The sequence below is a fragment of the Pseudonaja textilis genome, chromosome 2 (genome assembly GCF_049901715.1).
Source record: "Pseudonaja textilis isolate UNSWEBS1 chromosome 2, rPseTex1.2, whole genome shotgun sequence".
Classification (NCBI taxonomy): Eukaryota; Metazoa; Chordata; class Lepidosauria; order Squamata; family Elapidae; genus Pseudonaja; species Pseudonaja textilis.
The window spans coordinates 99044647-99067977 of NC_141991.1; the positions used below are offsets into that span (position 1 = coordinate 99044647).

The following is a 23331-nucleotide window of genomic DNA, read 5'->3' on the forward strand; positions in this document are numbered from 1 at the left end:
AATCTCTCCCAAGCGCATTCAAAGGATAGCTAGGAGGCGCAGAGTGGAGAGGAGCTAAATAGGATGAATAGAATAATATAAATAGAATGCAACAATAGCTCTACCTTGGCTTTTATTGCCTACTTGCGCAAAGATGGAAATTTTGTTAGATTAATAAGTGACAATACCTTGCTAGTTTGAGTAAATTTATAGAGGTATGATAATTTTTTATTTTTGGGGTTAGTAGAGGCTAGAGCAAGCACTTCTGAGTGCAGGTGAGCATGTTGTATGAAACAATGGGCAGGTGTATGAAATAGCAATAGCCCTTGATATATGTGCCACTTCGAAGTGCTTTAAAGCCCTCTCTAAGTGGTTTAGAGTCAGCATATGCCCCCAACAATCTGGGTCCTCACTTTACTGACCTCAGAAGGGTGGAAGGTTGAGTCAATCTTGAGCATCTTCAGGATTGAACTCTCGCCATGAGCAGTCAGCCTGCGATATTGCATTTTAACCACTGTATTACCACATACAAAATCCTTGTAATCTTGTACACCATAGTGGGGCTCCTTGGGGTGAAAAGCAAAAGTGATTTATGGGATGATTTACAACCCTTCCTGTCAGCTTCCCATTGATTTTGTTTATGGGAAGGTGACAGGGAAAGTCGCAAATGGCAAACACTTGACTATGACTTGTTGCATAATGAGCCAGGTGAATGAACACCTGGATTATTAACATGTGACTACAGGACTGTGCAAGATACAAGTTCATGGACTGGTCTTAAATGCTCTGTTGAGTGGAGTCATAATTTTGAACTGTTACTAAGAAGTGGTTGTAACATAAGGATTACCTGTATACTTCCCTCGTCCTTCACTCACCCCTCTGGATTATTTTCTCCACTATCACTATTTCAATGAGGCAGCACAGCAGGACTTGAGGAAAATCAAAACTGATAAAACATTTAATATAATGAGGTAATTTTGCTGTGACAAGAACAAGAATGCCAGTTGCTACTGATATGTCATGTAAAGAATTTGTTGTGTTTATGAAAAATGGTAGTGAGGGCAGACAACTGAAATGTAGCACATGTATAGATTAGACAGTGGTGCCAAACTCGGGTCATCAGGCAACGTATCGTGATTCCCCCCCTTCGCTAAACCAGGCACGGGCATGGCCAGCGTGTGATGCATCCAGCCCACAGGCCACAAGTTTGACAGCCCTGGATTAGAGAAACCTCTCCCCAATAAAGATATTATAAACTAAGCAACAATAGCAACTGCAGCTATGGTATAGTATTATAAATAATTAGACCCCCCCAAAGGAAATAAAAATAAAAATTGAAGCAAAACTATATGAAAAACAAACACATTTAAAATTTAAAAAATCAACAGAAAAAATTCCCTATCTATAGTAAGATCATTGCAATTTCCTTTCATAAATTTCTAAACCACCCAAAGCTATTCAAATGTACTGTATTTCATTTGTAACTAAGTCATTTATAGGTAATATTTTCTTAGCATTATTTTGCTTATCATAACATTTATTAGAGACAGAAAACATGGCAGTTGCATTTGTTCATCAGTAGCAACCTAAGTTGCCTGACTGAAAACACCAATATTTTAAAAATACGAATAAATTTGCTTTATGCCATAATTCAGGCTATTTATTTCAAGTCTTTCTGATCACTTACGTTAAAATGGAAGGAAACTGGCCTTTATTGCGAACAAATTATAATAAACATCTGTCTTGATAGAGGAAAAGAGATCTGAGAAAGCATTCAAAAGCTGGGAAAGGAGAATGAAATATTTCAATTGGAAAAACACACATAAACTTTGCAGGATTTATTTTTATTTTTAAATAATAGTGTCCTTTCCTGATAAAGCAGCTTTTCAAATTACATTTTTTCTTAGGATATAGCAAATATGTCTTGATGTCTTTGGCTTTTTCACTATATAATGATCACTAGAATATCTAATACAAAAATGTAGATTTACCAGAAAAATAAGCATATAATCCACAATTCTGAAACATAGCAAAAACTTTATCAAATGTTTTATACATGGATGAGACAATTTCTTGTGCATATTACATTAGTAGCTCAAAAGTCGTGCTTCAGAATCACTCAATAAACTGTACAAAACCAGAATCAGATGCTTTACTGAAACAATACTAGAATAATGTCACTACTTATATATTTTACAATGTATACAATACATTGTTGTTTAAAACTAGATGAATGTACAATTGACTTTCATTCTAATTGCAAATAAAATGTAGTAATTGAGCAATATTAAAAATTAGTCACTTTTGAGATTGTGACACAAAAGCTCAGTATTGTGATAAATTATTCCCTTTATAAAATACACAAAGATTTCATGCACATCAAAAAATTGATATATATAAAATCCAACATTAAAGTTTCACATTCCTCTGTTTGCACAGAATGCATCATATATCTGGAAGCAGCATTATTAAAAACAAATATTCTAAAATATTTTTTTTCTTTTTTCTCCTGTTCCTGCAAAGCAATACCTACATACAATAGATTTGGCTACTGAATTAGTCCTTGTGTTTACAATGCTGGGCAAAGATTTCCAAAGATAGCTTAAGAGATTTTGCAACTATTTCTGACACAAGGCTTTGGAGGGTTCTGGAGCGGACGGATGATTTTGGCTTTTTTCAGGCTGTTCCTTTTGTTATTGTTGCTGGCAGTGAGAGAGTAAGAACGACCGTGCATCATCCTAGCATTTAGGCCATTGGCCATGGAGAATGACTTGAGATGGCTTCTTAAGGCAACAGGGAGTGGAAGTTTGTCAACCAGGTGCACAGGTGTGCAGGAAACTATGGCACGGCAACAAAGATCTTGCAGACTCAGGACTGAAACATAAAACAAGCAAGATTAGAAAGATCTTAACAGCCACATGGTGGCAGTACACAGCTAGAACTTTGGATATGTTTTGACAGCCCTATCTTTATTCATTTTACTATTCTTGAAGTACCACACTATTCCTGTACTGATTCTTCCCATTACTATGGCTTGCCTTCCTTGATACAAATAATTTTGCGGATTGTTTTGGACTGGAGCCCCCTAGAAAAGCTCCCAAAGCTAAAATGATAAAAGTGGTACCACTGCATTTTTGAAAACCTGGTTTGCTTCTTTTTTTATCTATACCACATCCTTCCTCATTAAGGGGAGGTGGCAGTGGAACTGCTATGGGTTCTGCAATTCCACATCTTCCTTGCCTTTTCCTTTTGAAGGAAAGGGTGACGTTTAAATGAAGCTGAGCCCAGTTTGCTAATGCTCCTGTTGGTTTTGACTTGGTCTGCCTTTTATCTTCAAGGAGTAGGATGAGGCGTGAGGGATTTGGAGTCCCTTCTGGTGGTGCAAAATTACTGGCATGATGAACTCAGGAGGATTACCAGGAACTGCTGTATAGCAATCTTAATTGAGCAATGCATAGGGTAATTTCTGATTATACATCTTAAAATGGGAAACATTTACTAGGTGCTGGTTATGACATTAAATCACAAGCATGTACCAAAATATTTTTGTAAATTTTTTTCATCCTGACTAAATACAATATATAACTGGCATACATAGGAAAGAAGTAAGTACATTTCTGTTGCTTACCCTTGTTTGGCCTCCACAGCCGGTCCATTCCATGTCTCATTAACACTATTCTTGCAAGTTCTGTAAAGGACTCTGTGATGTTGAAATTACAGAGTGGGCTTACTTCAAAGAATGTCATGCCTAATCTTTCAGCATAAGCCTGTGCCTGCTCAGTAGACACTTGCCTTTTGAAGGCTAGATGCAGGCGATTGCCAACCAGGATTTTGGGTACACCAGGAGCATGCTGAGAAAGAGAAACAGAACAATGTTAATTTCAAAATCTATGCCCATTTTCTTCATCAAAATGACTAACTGCACATCATTTATTCAGGTTAGCTCAATTTTGTGACTTTGCCTAACTATAGTTTGTGGATTGTGTTCACTAATATGTAAAATCATAAGGTTGTTATTTGGGATTATCTTAAATATTTCATGAACACAGATGCCTTGTTTTAAACACGATCGATACCTTTGTGTGTTATATGATTCTGGCCCATTTCTGATTTATTCATCAAACCATGATAAAATAAAGCATGGCTTAATGTAATATACACAGTCCAGGCTACAATCAAGTGTAGAAAAATGAAATGGGCTGCATGAGAGAACAGGTAGGGAATTACCACTTCCTATTCCTTGAATGTTGAAGAAATAGAACAATCAGGAGGCCCTGAGTTTGATCCTAGGTAGAGGCTAATATTTGGAATAGACTCTCTTCCAACTCTGTTATTCTATTCTATTCAGACCAAATTATCACCTGCTCCAAGAATGCCATCTTTTTGTCCTTTGCTTCCCTAAAAGGAAGTCTAGCAGCACTGTTTTTGAAACATTGATGAAAGGAAGGACAAAGAGTATGCCATACATTCGTCGTCAGAAGCTTTGAAGGGAAGAACTTAAGGTTGATGAAAATGATTGACCATCAAGCCACTATATGGAAAAATATTTGAAGACTGACCAGTTCTAGAAGTAGAAAATTCTGCTTCACCCTAGGACTCTTTCTAGGAACTGTAGCGCTGTCCAAAGTATTCTTAGTTTTCTTTACTAAGTTTCTATTTTTGTGTAAGTTTCTATTTTCTATTTTATTTTATAGTGATTTAGGGAGTTGTCCATCCATACAACCAAATACAATTTTTTTTAAAGGCATGTTTTATTGACTAAGCCACAACTGCCCAGGTTTGCAAAAGAAAGCCACGAATCATTGTTTACAAACTATAATGACTGAGTTTACACCAGGTCTGTGCATTTTACACAGGATATGGATGGTAATTTAGGTGGTATCCTAAATTCAGAACTCTTTTTCATTCAGGTAAATATTTATTTTCATTATTCAATATCTTACCTCATCTATCTCCTTTATCCACCGATCAATGCCATCAAATGACCAGCGATTTGTTATATCATATACCAGTATCACACCCTGGGTGAATGAAATCCATTTAAAATTAGTCTGACATATGGGTAAATTTAAAAATGCATCGTACAATCTTGTGTAATAGTATTTGATGACATTATAAGAAATAGTGTTGAACAGATCTGAACTTTTCTGTAAAACTGTACTTATATTCAGCACAAATGTGTACACATTTTAAAAAGGTAAGACAATACACTTATCACTTTGCTTCCCCTAGCAATTCTTATCATTTTTTTCTGCCTCACTGATATAGTTCAAAGATCCGAGTGTGTGCTTACCTGAGCACCTCTGGAATATGAACGAAATATGGTACAGAATCTGCCTTGTCCAGAAGTGTCCCTGAAAATGATACAGTACATAATTAAAAATAGATATTTCCATGCTAAGAGTGCTATAAAGTACTATGAACAGTTGTCTGTTTAAGTTGCCTGATTAACAAATTCATATTAATGACTTTTCTCAAGTTTGCCTTTATCTTCATTTATCATTTTACATTTATGATTAATATTCAGCAATTTACCAAAACTGAAAACAAGATACTTGAATACAGATCAGTGTATACATTATAGATTATTCTGTGTACATCTGTGTGTAGCCCTGGTTCAGGACAGAGCTCACTCACTGTCAATCACTCCTTTTCACTTTATCATCAGAGAAAAACCATCGAACAGGTCACTAGTGCAGAAGATGGGTGTACGAAGCAGGAACTCTGCAAAAACTCCCTCCTGCTTTACCCCATGCCTGCCATTTATTGATCAGAGGACTAAACCCATCTTTCTAAACCATCATCCAACCCTGTACTGCCACACTACACATTAAAGGGAATGATTGGTAGTTGTTTTTCCTGTGATGCTGGGTGCAATGGGAATCAAAGCCAGGGAAATCCACCATCACCTTCCTTACATTATAGGACTACATTAATTAATTAAGGTCAGCCCCATTTGCAAGGTTCCTTGTTGGGGTAGAATGGAAGTCGGTAGAGGAGGCAACCCAATTTATGCTGGGCTTTTCTGTTGGGTGAAAGGTGGTGAGTAATACTTGAAGGCAATCATCTGCAAGAGCTCTGGGTGATCCTGTCCTTGGTCTGTCTAATGCTCAGCATAAAGCCCCACTCACATGCTTGTTTAGGAAATATTCAGAACAATAAAATGGATACCTGTGATTAAGTTTATTAAATAGTTTGATTTGATTTATAATAACATTTAGCTAAGACAAAAGTGCCTTCCTGTTGTGACCACAGTTCAGTGTAGCCAAAATACTCTTACCATTAAAAGTAAAGGTTATTATACTCCCACCCTCCTTTGGCATCCTGTCAGATTCTAGAAGTGGCCCGTACTTAACTTTGGTTAGGATGAGAGCAACCTAGTGAATTTTTACATAACTCATGTGATCTTACACCCCAGGTGCAATTCTTTCTTATATAGTTTCCACAACACAGAATATAATCCAAACAATGTAGTTACCAGAGCTGCAACTTTATTCGCCGGCCATCCAGAAGTATTGTTGTTGTTTTGTAATCAATACCTGAAGAGAAAGAGTATTATGTTGAAACAGTACAAATGTTACACAAAAACTTTTAATATATAATAATACCAGATTTTTATATTAAAAAATCCAGTTCTATGCTATAAATGAGGAGTAGCAAAGGAAATCCTCCAGGTTTTAAACTCTTTCAAAACATTGTAAAGTCAAATGATAAGATATTTTTGTCACTTTTTCTGTGAGTACACTGGCACACATTAAAAATAAAATTGCCTGCTCTCAAAAGTGTGTGTGTGTCTCTCTCTGTGTGTGTACATATATGCACACAAATATACATATCCTGTATACATACATACATAGGTATTATGTATGTATAAACACACACACACACACACACAAACACAAGATAACAAAAAAAACTATACCCCAGGGTGTTTTTTTAAAAACATTTTTTATAATATCTTTTCACCACATTAAGGCAATGGCAATATCAAGCTATTTTCTACATTATATATTCTGATGATTTTTGTAATCATCTTTAATCCCCCATCCCAATTTCAAACTTCTATGTGGTATATCCTGTCTCTTCATCATTTTCTTTTTTTTCTGTTTTGAAATGTCTCCAAGCAAGTAAACAAATCTCTATTAGAGGAAAGAAAGACTCCAGGATCTTTGAAAATACAATATCATATCATATTAAAGTGTTTGCTCTCTTCCATTTAAATTTGCTGTACATAAGATGCATTTAATTATAGCTCTTAATATGTATTAATGGTACCAATTTCTAATTGGGACTAATTTCTATAAATACATTTATATTACAATAACACACTGCAAAGAGGTGCCAGAGATACTAAGGGTTGTGGTAGGATTTGATGGAAGCTGGTGCTGGCTGTCTCTTGGACACGGATTTCAATATTCCATGTTTTCATTTTGCTTATGCTGTGGGGGGGGGGCACTAACAGCTTTGCAACATTCCCCCCCCCAAATACCATTTTATTTATTTATAAGATTCATATGTGATCTAATCTAGTGTAGTGGTTAAGGCATCAGGCTATAAGTTCTAGTGTGAGTGTGAAGCCAGTTGCATGAATTTGGGCCAGTCACTTTCTCTCTGCCCTAGGCAGGAAACAATGCCACATCACTTATAAAAATCCTTGCCAAGAAAACTGCAAAGAATTATCCCGGCAGTCTTTGAGAATGGGACACAATTGAATGGAAGAAAAATAAAAACCTAATCAGTGTAAAATCTCCTGGGTTAATATTTCAGACTGTATTTAAGAAATGGTTTAGCACTAAAATCTTCTCCCTTAGCTTATAGATTCAGCTTTCTTGAACATGAACAAATATTTATATTTGCAGAAAGTGCTGAGTCCTCTGAGTCATATGAGTCCTTTGCAAATCAGGAATTCTAAACTTCTGTCCACAGAGTTGTTTTTAGTATCCAAGTACCCATATAGACGCATTCTGTTGGTCAGACTACTCTTTGAAAGGGACATTTTTCTCTGGGGATAAAGGAGATGAGTAAACATAACTTGAAACAACAGTGTATTATTAAGACACCTTAAAAATACAACATAGTTTGGCATCACCTAAAGTCCTTGAGGTTTAAACAGAACCCACTGACAAGCAAAATCAATGGTGAAGCCAGATTCATTTAACAGCCAGGTTACTAACTTATCAACTGTAATAACAGTGACAAGAAAGGTCGTAAAATGGGACAAAACTCGCTTAACAAATGTCTCACTTAACAACAGAAATTTTGGGGCCAATTGTGGTTTTAAGTCAAGGACTGCCAGTATTCATTTCTCTAGACAAATAAGGTATTAGCCATGATAACATTATCATATGAACTGCTCACATTCCAGAATTCTGCACAGTCACCAGTTATACCAGTCTGAGACAATTTGCATCTGTAATTGTTTGTAATAACAAATGAGGAGCCAGTAGATGTTTTGAGTCATACTGTAACTAGCAGAATATTTTTTTTTCATTTAAAATAGCATGCCCATACCTGTGCCTTGCGACCAGAAACACATTTTTAAATTGAGAAATAGCTCATCAGTTATGAATTTCATACAATAATTAGTTATTCCCCTTAATAAGTGGCTGGTAATCTCTCACGGAATTCTGTACAAAACTCTTTCATGAAAATCATAGTAGCTGTGATCACAGGCAAAGCAACTGCTCCCTATGATCCAGAATTGTTGTCTTTATATAATGTGATAAATTCTACTGTATTTTGTTTTTAAGTACCAAGCCTACCATTAAGCAGCTCATAGGACAGCATTTAAGCACTTGTTGTTGAACAGGATGCATTATTAAGCTATTTCTAAGTAAGACACTCCCACCAAGAATAACAGAATTGCAATCTAAATTAGTTGATTTGTGGAGCATGCTTTAAACAGGTTTTTTTTTGTTCAAGTAAAAATCATTGGGATCACATACAGTTCCCTTTTAAATGTCATCTCTTTTTCTGTTGTAGCAACACTGATATAGCACTGTACCACCCACCATGATTCTGAAAAGATAACATGACCAAAAAAAACCTCACTGTGCACAATTAACTATTAAAACATAGTTGTATTAGAAATATGGTTAGCTAACATAATCGCTAATTTTTTTAAAAAAACTACTGCATGATAAAAGGAAAACTACTGTGATAAAAGGAAAAAGAAATCTTTTAAGACTTCAATCCATTGGCCACTTCAGTTAACAGCATTAGGACTTCTTTTCAACTCATCCTTCTTAAGATGTTATTGCAATGTTTCTAAATTTCAAAGTACTGAAAAATACCAGGGACTGCCATCGAGCATTGTTAAAGCCCTACTTTGTTGTAAAATTACTGCATAAATATAGATGTGCCCATTCTCATTGACTGAATATTGGGATTTTGCTATAAAGGATTGCCTCAAGGACATCTTACATATCTCATCAAGAAGTTGTGGCACTCCTGTTGCTATTACACAAGCTCTTAGGTTCAATTACACATATGTGTGACAAGAAAAGCTAGTGTTTTGCAGAGAAAAAATGGTGATTCAGAGACCTCATTGGCAAGCACACTGTATCGGTTAGTATCCCCTTAAATGCATATATTCCTGGTTTCATGTGGTTGCAGCTAGGAGAATGCATAAATAACAGAATCAACAAATAGTATATGGAAATATAATTGTATCAGGTACTTGTTTGCCATTTTAGCTATCCCTCTGAACATTGAGGGCCTCACTTTTACAAGAGGTTGGCAAGGTGTCATCCAGAAGGCAGATAGTAGCCTCTGAATGTATATCTGGCCCTGACTATTTCTGTGCTTTGCAAAGATTTAAAACCATCAAAATAAAGTATGCTGTCAATTTGAGGATAATTGCCATCATTAATTTGACTACTGTGGTACTGTATTGTTCTGTTTTTGTTTATAACAATATATGTTGTTGATTTTTGTTTTGGTATCTACTATCCTGTTAGTATTGACAATGAAATCTTTGTGTTGAATAGAAAAATAGAAAAGTGTGCAACTTTTCTGAACTGAACCTAGCTTTTGAATGCCATGCTGAGAGTTGGGTTCTATAAAGTAATAAGGTGGGAGAAAGTAATTATTTTCATTTTATTTACACTGAATTAAAATGAAATAGAATTAGTACTGTTGGTCTCCACAATATATTTAACAATTACCCTCTTACGCCATATTTTAAATTATAACTTGGTAGCCAAGAACCTTATTTGGAATTTATTTATTAAATTTATATGCTGCCCATACGAAAACACAATCTTTCAACATTAAATAAGTAAAAACAGTTTGTTTACTTTACTGAAGTACTAAGAGGGAAGCTAAAGTTTAGCTATTATAGATACGAAATTATGAAGCCTAGAAAAATCAAAAGCAATCTTAAATTATCAGAACACAAAGAGATTTAATACTGTCATTGAAGAAAGTATAAGTTTATAAAAACTTGGGGAAGTAGTTACTGAGAGATAATCCTCAAGTTATAAAGAATTGGAAGTGAAAGATTTCTGGATTGTTCGTCGTTGGAGTGGAATCTGCGATTGTGTGCCATTTCGTCCAAACTCACTTGCTGGAGGGTCCCCAATGGGACCAGAACCACCCTGGAGGGGTGGTGAAGAAGAGAGGAATCACCTGGAAGATTGAGAAGAGTCACAATACCCCTTCCCGACAGGAAAACCTCTCCCAAAGGCAAGTTGCAGCGGTGGTCTTAAAATGGCCTCCATGAAGACAAAGAACACTCCAGGAAACTAAGACTTTGCTGGAGAGAAGGAGCAGCAGAGTGTGAACCAGGCAAAAGACATCGTTTTTGAGGTACCCCAGAATTAAAAATAAAGGATTATTTTGGAGGAAAGTGTATGGAAGCAGCGACCAAAGAAAGTGAGAAGGAAATTGGATTTTATAAAATTGGCTTGAATCAATGTATTGGATATTGTTAAAAGAGCGAGAGATAATGGGTGAAAAAAAAAAGAGAATAGGAAGGAGATTCCGCAAGGTAATAAATTGTGATATATATGAATTACTATTGAAAATAGATAAGTAAGTAACTAATGGGATTTTTTCTCTTTAGTTTCTTTTCTTTCTCTCTCTCTCTCTCTCTCTTTCCTGTTATTAAAGAATTATTGCTATACTAGACATAGAATTTAATGGAATAAATATGGAACTGGGAATTTATAATAAAATATTATATAGTAATTGTTGACTAAAGAGGTACAAGAAAAGGGGAAAGATGTTGAAATGAGATTATGGAAGGATTAATATCGGTTGCTATACGTAAATGATTAGACTAATATGTTTGTAATGTATAGATGATTTATAAGGTGACTAAGAAAATGTAATGCAGAATCTGATTATGTGTGTGTGTGTGTGTGTGTGTTATATAGTAAATAGGGAGATGGTATTAAGGTAGATTGAAGGTGGCTGGATCAAATTAATAGAGGGGACAATCTTGAATTAATAAATCAAGAACTGATAAAACTACCAATATGACAGAAAAAGATAATATGGGAAAGAATATAGAAATGAGATGAGAATTCTAAATAACGTTGTAAATAAGTTATGAAATATTCTAAGGAAAATGAAATAAGTTATAATATGAATTGGAATTGGATAAGTTCAATATTTAACATTAATAAGGTTAATGTGATATTAAATTGAACAAATAAAATGAATAGGTAAATATGGTCATGTTTGTATAGATATGAAACCTGGAACCATGCTGCTTGCCAAATGAGATTTTTTTATTTAAAAAAAAATTGAGGAGGAAATTGAGTAATGAAATTACTAAGCATGTCCAATTGATATGGTGGCATTAGGAGAGACTATTGAAATGTTGAAGGTAAGCAAAGAAGGATTTTGATTTAATGTGAATAAGGGTAATAAGAGATATGATTGGTATTATTAAATTTGCTTATATTAAAATGTATGATATATTGATGCCACACAATTAATGTATTGATGTGTATGTGTAGAATGAAATAAACAAAACTTTATTTAAGAAAAAGAATTGGAAGTGACTGAATAACAAGTATTGGAGGTTCTACAGGCTGCACGCACAAGTCTTTTGGAGCCCTCTGTAGCTACAAACATCTGAATCTGGAGTACAATTCTGTGGGTGCCCAATTAGATGAAGGGAGATATTGATTAAAAAATCATTCTAATTATTTATTTTCTCTAATGTATGAAATAACATAGTATGAAATATATTGATGTTTAATAAGACAGGTAAATATCACTAACCTGGATTCCCTCTGAATGATTTTGGGTCAATCAGTCATTATCTCTCAGCTAACACCATTCTTCTTATAGAGCAGCTGTGAGTCTAAAAAGATTATTTGCCATATATTTTCCTCAGCCCCTAATGTGTATATAATTCTGATACAAAAATGTATCTCAAATTGCTTTATGACACCCTCAAGTCCAATCTGGGAAAATGGTAAGAGGGCATTCTATATGTGTACTTTTGAAATAGTTAACTGCATTCATGCGACCTATGCAGAGTTTTAAGCTGCATTCCTGTATTTTTTTTATCTCCAAAAAAGCTCCCTACAGTAACTCTTAAAATTGGATTCTGAAAAATATTCTGGAAACTTTGCATGTTATAACAATTCTTCAGACACTATTATATCTTGGTCCTAAATAAACATGACATAGTTTTGCTTGCTTAGTTCATTTTTGATCAAACTTATATTGAAAGGCAATTCCCCTTCCACTCACTAAATTATCACATGTCCTTGTTTCTACTTCTAAAATTGGAAGATCTTCTTTACAATTTCTTGCCAACAGTATTATTTGCTTTTGCAATGCTGTTCGATCTGTTTAGTTGTTTCTTCAGTTCTTCTACGATTTTAACATGTTACTTTTTTAAATTCAGCCATTTATTTAGCCCTCATTGCTTTATGGAACATATAATATTTTAGTTCTATTTGAAAAATAGCATGTGGGATCAAATTCTAAGTCTAAATAAAATTCTGTGAAGTATTTTTGAATAGACATGTATAGAATTGCCCAACCAGTATAATTATAAAATATCTGTTTGATTTCACTACATATAAAGGGAGGAATATGCTTATTATGAAAAATGAATTTCCCGTCAACTCTGCCATATTACTTAGAAGTTAAACCTGAAAAACTTGGTAAAGCAGTTTAACATTTGATGACAATGTACTGCAGCTACAAATCCTGATAATGGTCAGAGATTATTACACATTTTACATAAGTTTAAAAGCAAGTCATGCTTAAGGAAGCAATCAAGTATCTAGATGGCAACTACATTTTCCATATTAAATATTGCAAAGCCTTAGTTTAAATGGTGCCTGATTATTTCATCCCCCCACTCTTCTTACCAAGGACCATTATAATGCAAACCCAACTTTATTTTGCCATTCATGGTATAATTATGCAACTTCCCTCCAGTGCCTATGGTACAATATGGTGTGCCACAACCAGAGAAGATTATTTTGCTGCTATTTCTCATCTGTCTTAAAATTTTATTATATACATTTATCAATTAAGAAAGAATGGTGCAAGTTTGTAAAAAAAATTAAAGTACCATAAATCAAACATTATTTGATTTTAATTAGTTTAATCCAGTGTGCCCTAATAAAAAAATACAACAATTTCATCGTGATACATTTCTGATCCTTTGCCAAGCTGTTCAGCGATTATGTGACTGAAGTTCAAAACCTCCAAATTACAAGTTGTCCATCCTTGATGTATACATTTGCTGTCCTCATGCAGCAAAAGGGAAGTGTAATCCTTGAAGTACCTTCTTTTCTGAGTATCTCTATTCACCTTTACCATTGTTCCTTTTGCTCAAGGCCCCTGACAGTAGTAGGGAGTGGTAAATTACATAAAATAATACCTTTCCCTTTAATAGAAAACATTAAATATTCAGTTTACTCATTAATAATACAGAAAGAATTTAATCCCCAAGTTCAAAGTAAATGAAAAGTTTCCCTTTGAAAGAAAATTAAAATAACAGCCAAATTAAGATTTGCTTGCACTATCTTTTTTCCTGGAATGTAAGAACACAAGAACATAGAATATGGAAATGCTGGTCTAGCTCTACTGTGGCTAAGGGTAGTTAAAGGAAGCCCAGAGGCAGGATGTTTTAATAACCACATTCCTCATAACTGGTATTATAAAGCAGACTGTTCAGCTACTGAAAATGATGTATGGCTATTATAATTCAGAAACACGGGTGCCCTTATCTTCCAAAATTTATCTGGTAATGTTTTAAAATCATCCAGGCTGGTAGCTATCACTATTCCTTCTTGAGAATTGTTAACAGTTTGCAGAAACCTATGTGAGGTATTGGATTAGTATTTTATTTTTCCATGTTATGCCATAGATAACATGACCACGAACATCAGATATACTGTCAACCAAAATCGTCAACGATGCCATTTCTTTTTAGCACCAATGTATTTATGTGGGCAACAGATCAATCTAAGTCCATAAAAGCTAGTTTATGTCATATTCACTGACAGAAAGGCAGACTATAATCAAAGAAACAAATAGCTAAATGAATAAAGAGGAAGCTGGATGTATATTATTTAAAATAAGAATACTGTGGGAAATTGGTCAGAAAAAAGGTATCCCCCTGTTTTCATCCTGTAAGTCCAGGTATATATTGCATAATATCTTTCAGCTGAATTGAAGAGGTACAATCCTGTTAAAATTGAAGTCAGTAAACTACCTCTGGCTAGTTTTGATGGGTGCAACCAGTGGCAATAATCAATTCAGTTGAATAGAATCTGGAAGTACAATCAAATTTATTTTTATTCTGAATCCAGATCTATAAAATTCTGTTTTTTTGTATCTGATGTATTTGTATCTCTCACTCTTTAACAGGTTAAACGAAGAGACTAAAAATAAATGTCCCAGTGCTAATGCCAAAAATATTCATCCAATTGACATCCGTGTTTCAGAAACACTTGATAGAATTTTTAGTCATGTACTATACTTATGCTTACACTTGCTTTAAAACCATTCTGATTCTTATTCTTCTTGGTTAATTGAACAGAACAAAAATATTGAACTACTCTGTCAGCTGAAAAAAAACATGCTTCTGGTAAATTATTCACTGACCAAAACAAATCAGATAGCTTTGAGATCTATACTATACAAAATTCATATAAAGTTTTAATGTGCTTTGACGAACTAACCATATTGACTTGTTCGCACATAATACTAATGCACTGCATGCAACTCCTGAGCCATTGGGGCTGTGCTACCAAAATTTAACAGCCGATAACCAGGCATTGGTAATACAATGTCTCTACAATTTTCAGTGGAAAAAAAAACAAACTTGTAGTTTTTGGATAGACTTATTGTACCTTAAATGGCTAATACATAAATCTAAAAAAAAACAATCTAAAAAATGATAGATGCATGATAACATTATTTCACTATGCCCACTCAACATCAAACATAAGAAAAATTTCCCTAGCTACAAAATGGTTGGCTGTCCCTGCCATTATAAACATACTGTACAAATTATAATGTCTGGTATCAAATATTATAGTAAAGCTTAGTGAATAAGCTAAAACCACATTATTGAATGGAGAAGTATTCAAGTTTTTGTAATATCTTTGAAATTAATCCTTTCTTAATAAAAACAACTTTCTAAAATTGTTCTTTGGCAGAGGTTTGCTGTTAGGGAACCAAGAACCAGAATAGATAAATAATTCATTTCTTCAGGACTGAATGTAGAACAAGATGCTGCATCTCCCCTCTCCTTACTACTTCATGTACATGTAAAATTTATTTATTTTAGGAATACAAGCATTATAATGTTTCTGACAATGAATCAGAAATACATAAGCAAAGAATCCCTAATAGTATAGCTATCGTTTACTTAGTGAAAACAGTATATATATTTCAAATAAAATAACTGGGTATAATGATGATGTTGGGAGAGATTTTGCTCCTGGGATCTCATCTGCTACTGAGTATTGCAAATGGAACGATATAAGAACTGGTAAAATATTTGGTAGTAGAAACATTCTGAACTTGATCAGGAGGGCTTTAAATTGAATTCCAGGGGGGCTGTAAATAAAACGCCTGAACTAAGAGCTTCACATATAGACTTTCACACTGTAGAAGGATTAGGGAATGTGGCTGTAATGGTTTTATTGTCCAAGAACTAATAATAAGTGTAGGGGGAATAAACTTGATTTACTGGCAAAGGAAACTATAATATATACTGGTATTTAGATTAACATAGAGAAACTCTGCAAAGCATGAATCTTCTAGGAAATTCCCAATTTGTCTTGCTGACATTTTCTTTTATCAATTGTAAAGACTTACACAGTGTCTTTATTTGTAGTCATGGCACAAAGATATCCTGTGATGTCTTTTTCTGTTCTGACCTAAACGACGCTGCTGTCACTGCAGCCCATGAATGAGACAGGCATAAGTTATCCTTAACTATACAGCGGTTAAAAAGCAATGTTTGCCTTTGGGATTGACAGCATCCAGTAACAGCTGCAAGGTGTATGATACCTGTTAAGCTTCTCCAGTCATTACACTCAGGACTAAGTCACATGGCCAATGATGGTGCTTACTGGTCATTTCAGGCTGATGCGACTTTGTCACCTTTTCTTCCAAGCCCCGGTTAGCCTGATCTACTGTTATTTTTTTCTTGTCTTTCCAAAGTGCTAAACATAAGCAATTCTGTGCCAGTGGGTATTGGAACTGTTCAACAGCTAACCAGCCAACAGAGCTGTAAATGATTCTACAGCTTCATCACGTTAGTGCAACACTGAACTAGAGTAATGAAGATGGCCCCATCCTCCTGTTATTTCCTGGCTAGAATACAGAGGAACCTGGAAATGGCCTTTGTTACCCATGCAAAGAGAGACAAGAGAAATATTGCATGGCATTCAGTTCCCTGAATTCAACTGCTTTAAAATTTATTCAGCTGAGATTACAACAGAATGGAGATAAGACAAGAGGATGGAATCTAGGGATGAGCAGACAGCATCCAACAATCAAACCTTCTCCAGCTTTGCCATAGTGCTGTGATTTAGGGAATGCTTTTCTTCCTAGCTGGTTACATGCAGAAGAGGGAGAACAGTAAAATCAGAGAATTCAGTTGCTTTGCTTATGCGACACAACATACACAATAAAGATGGCAACGTTCTTCAGTGAGTCAAGCGATAGAGATAGGCTGTGGGTGTAGCAGTTTTCATGTTTTTCTAATTTTCTGCCAATTCAAGGATGGTTGGATAGCACTTTAAATTGGAAAATGTTGGAAAGGCCTTTAAATAATTAGAGGGAAAGTTGGGGGAAAGTGACAATATAGTACTGGAGTTACTGATTGTAAAGGAAAACAAAATTGAGCAAACATGTTGCTAGACTTTAAAAACAACTGGATTTTGGTTTATTTATTCATCTATTTAGAAGATTTATATGGCCACCCATCTTAAGCAACTCTGGGTAACTCACAATCATAACACCAATAAATGAAACAACAATAAAACAATAAAAACAGTGGAAAAAATAAAACAAAACCCTGTGCTGTAATTGACCCCCTTGGGACCCCACCTTGAGCTATAGCATGCTTAGCTCTCCTCCTTCCATACTTTCTACCTATGTAATCCCAGCATCTCAGTAAAAAGCAAGTCTTAATGGCCTTCAGAACAGCTAGAAAGTTAGATGTTCTACACCTTGACAGGAGGGTATTCCACAAGATATGGGCACCTAGAGAAAGACATACTTCGAAAGTACCATTAAGTGGCAAGATTTCAAGGAGAGGACCTGGAGAACCTATCTGATCTAATGGGATGGGCAGATAGTCTTAGGGAGAGGCAGTCCCACCAATAACCAGGTCCTGTGCCATGTAAGTGACAACCAGTATCCTGAATTTAACCCGGAAAAAAACAGAGCCAGTGCAGCTTGCACAATAAAGGTATGACATGGGTGAACTTATGGGAGCCCAATACTGGGAGACCTGTTACATTCTGAACCAGAAGTTGCAACTTCTGAGTGTTTTCAAGGGCAGCCCCCTAATCAATAACAACAACTAGGATTTTGTGGCATGAAAAGATAGATGCGTTTTCTTTAAAAAAGTATGACGACAAACAATTGCAGTACAAAAAGAACTGGGGACAATGGAAGAGGAAAAGATGGTTACAAAAAAAAAGCTTTGTGGAAAAAAAGCCAAATCACCAAGAAAAAATACAGGAGGGTATATTGGAACCTATAGATGAAGTCAAGAAGCCAAAGCTCAGAATTAGCTGAAGTTAATGAAGGATGGGAAGAACAATAATGGTTTATTTGGAGATGCTCAAATAAATATATACCACCTGCTCAGATAAAGCAACAAAATACACCACATACCCCAAAAAGCACAGAAATAATAGTCTGGCCCAAAGTTCTCCAAAAATAGGTTGTGTAGGAAATTGTAAAGAACAGGATGAAAGGAGCAGAATTAAAGCTTATACTGATTTGTTTATTTATATTATTATATACCAATGTATTTTAATTAATTAATTATTGGGCTTGTTTTTAGTGTAGTTGTTAAAATGATCTTGGGAGTGGTAATTGTTTTTAAGCTAAACTATGAGTCAACAGAATGAATATGGCTACCAAAAAATGCAAATATAATTTTAGATGACTTCAACTGAAGCACAGTTTCCAAATCACAGGAAGCAATTCTTCCAATTTAAAATAAATTGATCAGGCATCGCATCCTAGGCATGTTTAAGATGGATACAAATGAAATGGAACAGGTTCATGGAAAGGTGACAAGATCAGGCAACTAAAAACTGAATCATGGGAACAGAGATTGAAGGAATTGGAACTGATTAGTTCTGAGAAAACAAGATTAAAAATAGATAACAATCTTTAAATAGTTGAAACGAAAAAGAGCAAAAGATGTGTACAATCCAAAGGGAAACCAGAATATGCTGAAAAAAGATCTTACTAAGGAAGATTGAAGACCTATATTTCCAGAATACAGAATAATGGATTTAAGTTACAGGGTGGCTGATTTCTTTTTTTGAGGGGGCTTTTTAATAGTAAAATAATTTAATAATGGAACCAATTGCCCAGAAAGGTACTGCATTCCCCTTTAGTGGATATATTCAAGTAAAGGCAATACAGCCATTTGTTAGAAATGTTTTTATTTGGATTTAATTTAATGGCCAAAATACTGCATTCCAATTACATGATTTTAGGGTTTGACACAATCTTTATTTTTTTCCTCACTGAATTCCCAAGTCCAGAGTCTTTCCTTGACAAATAAGTTTGTACAAATAATTTAAATTATTTTCTGTGTGTGTGTGTGTTTTTTTTAAAAAAATTATTGTTCCCTGTTACCTTCACTGTTGCCAAGTCAGGGAGGAAAGAAAGCACGAAAAGAGTAAAAAGCTTTAAGATGGGAGGAAAAGATAACAATTCCGTTTTAGTACTATCTCTTTATTGGTCCTGATACAAGGGAAATGTGTGTGAAGCCTTTATAATATAAAGAATACCAGTAACAAAATTTAACAAAAGTAAATGGACAGATTAGCCACCAAGAAATCGAGAGGCTAGCATTTTTTATTTCTTAGACCAAAGGTATCAAGGCAACTGGGAAGGAAGGTTTTTAACCATGCGAGTTTTAAGCTGATTATCAAGGTGTGGGAGTTAGCTATGGGTGACTCAGGTATCAAGACAGTCCTTCCTGAGCACTGCCTTCCTTGCTATGTAACCTACAGGTGTAGATTGGGGTGGTGTTGGAGAAAGGTAAAAGGAAAGGCGTTCCCACTTGAGATTTCAGGCTCTGGCGGTGGACACCTGTACAATTCATGTTTTCACTTACCCATGTTGTATCCATATGGAGATTCAGTGGCTCCATCCTCCAGGCTAGCTAGTATCTCTCCTTTGCCCACGTCACTGTCCCCCACCAGGAGGAATTTGAGCAAAAAGTCATAAGCTTTCACAGGGCTGCCCACGTGGTTCATCTTCTCAACACCCCACCCCACCCCACGTCTCTGCGGAGAATCAGCTCCCAGCGCCCACGAGGGGCACCGAGCCACCAGTTGTGCCACCGAGGACCGAAGAGGACGAGGAGGAGCAGCAGCAGCAGCACGAGGGCAAAGGCATGTTCGAGCCCACCTGGCGGAGGAGTCCCGACGGGCTGCCGATATCCCGACCCCTCAAGCTTGGGATAAGAGAAAGTGGTGGTGGTGGTGGTGAATTGGACGAGGCGGAGGCGTCTTCTCACGGGGACGGCAGCAGGAGGCAAGAACCGAAGGGCTTCGACGGGCGTCCTCGGGACCGAGACAGGGAAGGGCGAATTTCCAGCGGCGCCATGGGGTGGCAGGGCGGGTAGCCCGCCCGAATTGACTGCGCAGGTTTGACTCGCGCTGCCCGCCGCGAGCAGGAACCGACGGGAGTCGTGTGGCCAGAACCCGCCGCGCTGCTCTAGACGCCCCGAAATTGGAGAAGGTGGGAAAGACCGCTCATGACAGCGGATGAGCAGCGCTGGGACAAGCCGCCACCGAGGGAGACTCAGTAGCCTTCGCGCGGGGCGCCGTCGTGTTCCCGAAGACGGCAGCTGGCTCCCCCGCCTGCTGTCGCAGTAGCTCGGGCTGTTGTTGTTGCTACAACCTGAGCGCAGCTCTGTCAGACTGTCCCGACCAATTTGCACCCCTTGCTCCCATTGGAGCGCGGGTTCTATAGCCACGCCCACGATTTCTGTTATTGGTACAACGGGAGCCCAGAATTCCGAGTTCTGTTGTTATTGGTGAGCGCGGACCCACCCCTCGAGGCCCCACAGTTCAGTTGCTGGGGTATTTCTTACTCAGGATTGGCTGCCACGTCTATCTGTCAAAGAGCGAGAGATGTGGAACGGGGGAGTTTATACTTCGGAGGACGAGGCATGTGTTATGAAAAGATACAGGAACGTGGTTCGTGGCTCCGTCCGATTCCAACTTCAAGGTCTCGTTAATAGGACTGTCCTGCATCCGGATTCAGCATAATAAAAGAGTACGATGAATCAAGATCAAAAAATGTACGATGCTACCGGGATTTAATGTGAACTGTAAATCTCGTTTTATCACCGTCGAGGTTTGCACCCTTCACAAGGAAAACCGCATTTTGATTATATTGTATAAAGACAGTTCTCAGTGGAGTCATATGTCGTTTAACAGTGTTATTTAATAGTTACTGGATCAAATAAATTTTTTAGCTTCTTGAACTTGGTTCGAACTGAACAATTACTGATGTACAAGTATTACAATACTGTGGGAAGCTACAGTAGAAGAATGAAATATTTTGAGGAATATTAAAAAGGCAGAATATTATATTTTCCTGGATGAGAAATGGAGAAACGTGGTTTTTTAAGAGGGAGAAAGCATTCCCCACCTTTTTAAATAGCCCCTAGCAGATGTCATCACTTGAGATACAGTAGTTTTATTCATAAGCAAATACCCTCACCCAAGAGCCAAAACAGGAGGAAAGCCATTAAGACACAATAAGAATTGTCTAACACCCTTTCAGAACACAAGCCTCTTCATTGCATCACCTTCAGAAACTTCAACCAAATTTAGCTCAAACAACCCCTACATGGCACCATGGGACTCTGACAACAGCCAATAGAATACATGTTTTTGCACAGGAACAGGAAGTTCAAGTGCAAAGCCCAAAAGAAGGTATAAACCCCCCCCACTCTCAACTCCATGTAGTCAGCTGCCCAGAACCCACGTGGTTCTGCATCATCATTAAACCATCTTTCCAATCAGCCTCCATGTTTCCAGTGTGTTTCTCCTGGCTTGGAACTGAACCAGATGGATATTTCTTCCAACAGTACCATAATATAGATTTTAAAAATAATTTGTGTGTAATAGGGAAACTTCATAAAATAATGCAGGGGATGATGACTGATGGTATTTCATTGGTTGGATGAAGTACTAGGCTGGTATTTCAAAGGTGTTCCCCCTCCCAAAAAAGAGATACTTCTTCAAGTAAAAACAAAGTCCAGTTGCCTCTGGAAAAAGCACATTTGGGACAATTGTGATCTGGATGGCTAAGAATCTCCATAGACTAGGCTGATATAAAAAAAAACTGTAATGATGAGTCAGGGCATTATAGCAGGGCCAGAGAGATGATTGCAGTAGTCAAAACACAAAGTAATGGTCCAGCATTAATCAGTACTGCAGCCAGAACTGGTACAGGACAGAAGTACAGTAAAGCAGCAGCTAGATGTAATCGAATGGAGAAGCAAGTAAGAAACAATAAAAGACACCAAATCTATGCTATATATCAACAGGGTGAACAATAATGTTCAGAGATGTGGTAATAGATCAAAAGGGAAAGGTGCTCCTGGATATAGACAATATTAAAACTTCCAGATGAAATGTCAGACCAGAAGAGAGAGATTCCAGCTATAACCATTCTGAGTTTTGAATTTATGAGAAAATTCACTTACATAAATTAGCTGAACTCAATTTACATTCATTCCTTTAGCAACTGTTTGAAGTTACAATGGCACTGAAACTGACTTATGTCTGTTTTTCACACTTATGTCCATTGCAGCATCCCCATGGTCATGTGATCAAAATTGGCAACTCACATGTATTTGGCAATGTCCTGGATCACGTGATCAATTTTTCTGCACTTCTGACAAGCAAAGTCAATTGGAAGCCAGATTGCCTTAGCAACTGTGCTACTAACGTGACAACTGTAGTGATTCATTTAACAACTGGCAAGAAAAATCGTAAAATGGGGCAAAACTCACTTGTCTTGCTTAACAATGAAAAATTTGGGTTCAATTGCGGTTATAAGTTAAGGTTTACCTATAGTCTAAAAAACTGATCTATATATTAAAAATAATTATTTTTATACAGTGGGACAATACAGAGAAATCAATTTTTGAACAAACTTCCATTAGAAATGAAAGAAATATTTTGAAAAGTACCCCTGAGCTAGCTTTCAATGATACAGAAACCAAAGAAGATACTAAAATATTTGAGAATAAACATATACCAAGAGGCATTTTAAGAGATACTTTTCTGTTTACTCATCTAAAACCAGCAAATTAAAGCCAGCAGATACCAATTACCTTTTCTTCGATTCTCAGCTGCTGTCTTTTTTTAAAGCTGGTATGTATATATTAACTAGTGAGTCACAAATAATTTCAGCCTAGGAAATCAGCTGTTGTACAGAAATAAACTCTAATTAAACAGCAGGTTGACCAATTAGGATATCTTTGGAATGTTACTGTGCACTAGAAATACATCCTTATTAGGAAAAGAGAAAACTGTAGGAATATATTCCAAATGTTAGTCTGAAGTTCAATATATTGAGTTATTTCTTTCATAAAATATGTAGATATAATAAAACATTGATTAAAAAAGCACACAG

General features: G+C 36.3%; 1 protein-coding gene across 1 annotated transcript; it reads right to left on the reverse strand.

Annotated features, from left to right (window-relative positions):
* Nucleotides 1-1802: 1802 nt before the first annotated feature.
* Nucleotides 1803-21706, reverse strand: RAB40B (RAB40B, member RAS oncogene family). Its single transcript, XM_026696208.2, has 6 exons — nucleotides 19787-21706; nucleotides 6458-6518; nucleotides 5273-5333; nucleotides 4923-5000; nucleotides 3608-3830; nucleotides 1803-2853 (listed from the first exon to the last, which is right to left on the reverse strand). Exons 1-6 carry the CDS (start codon nucleotides 19926-19928, stop codon nucleotides 2582-2584), a joined length of 837 nt encoding a protein of 278 aa, XP_026551993.1. The 5' UTR covers nucleotides 19929-21706; the 3' UTR covers nucleotides 1803-2581.
* Nucleotides 21707-23331: the final 1625 nt, after the last annotated feature.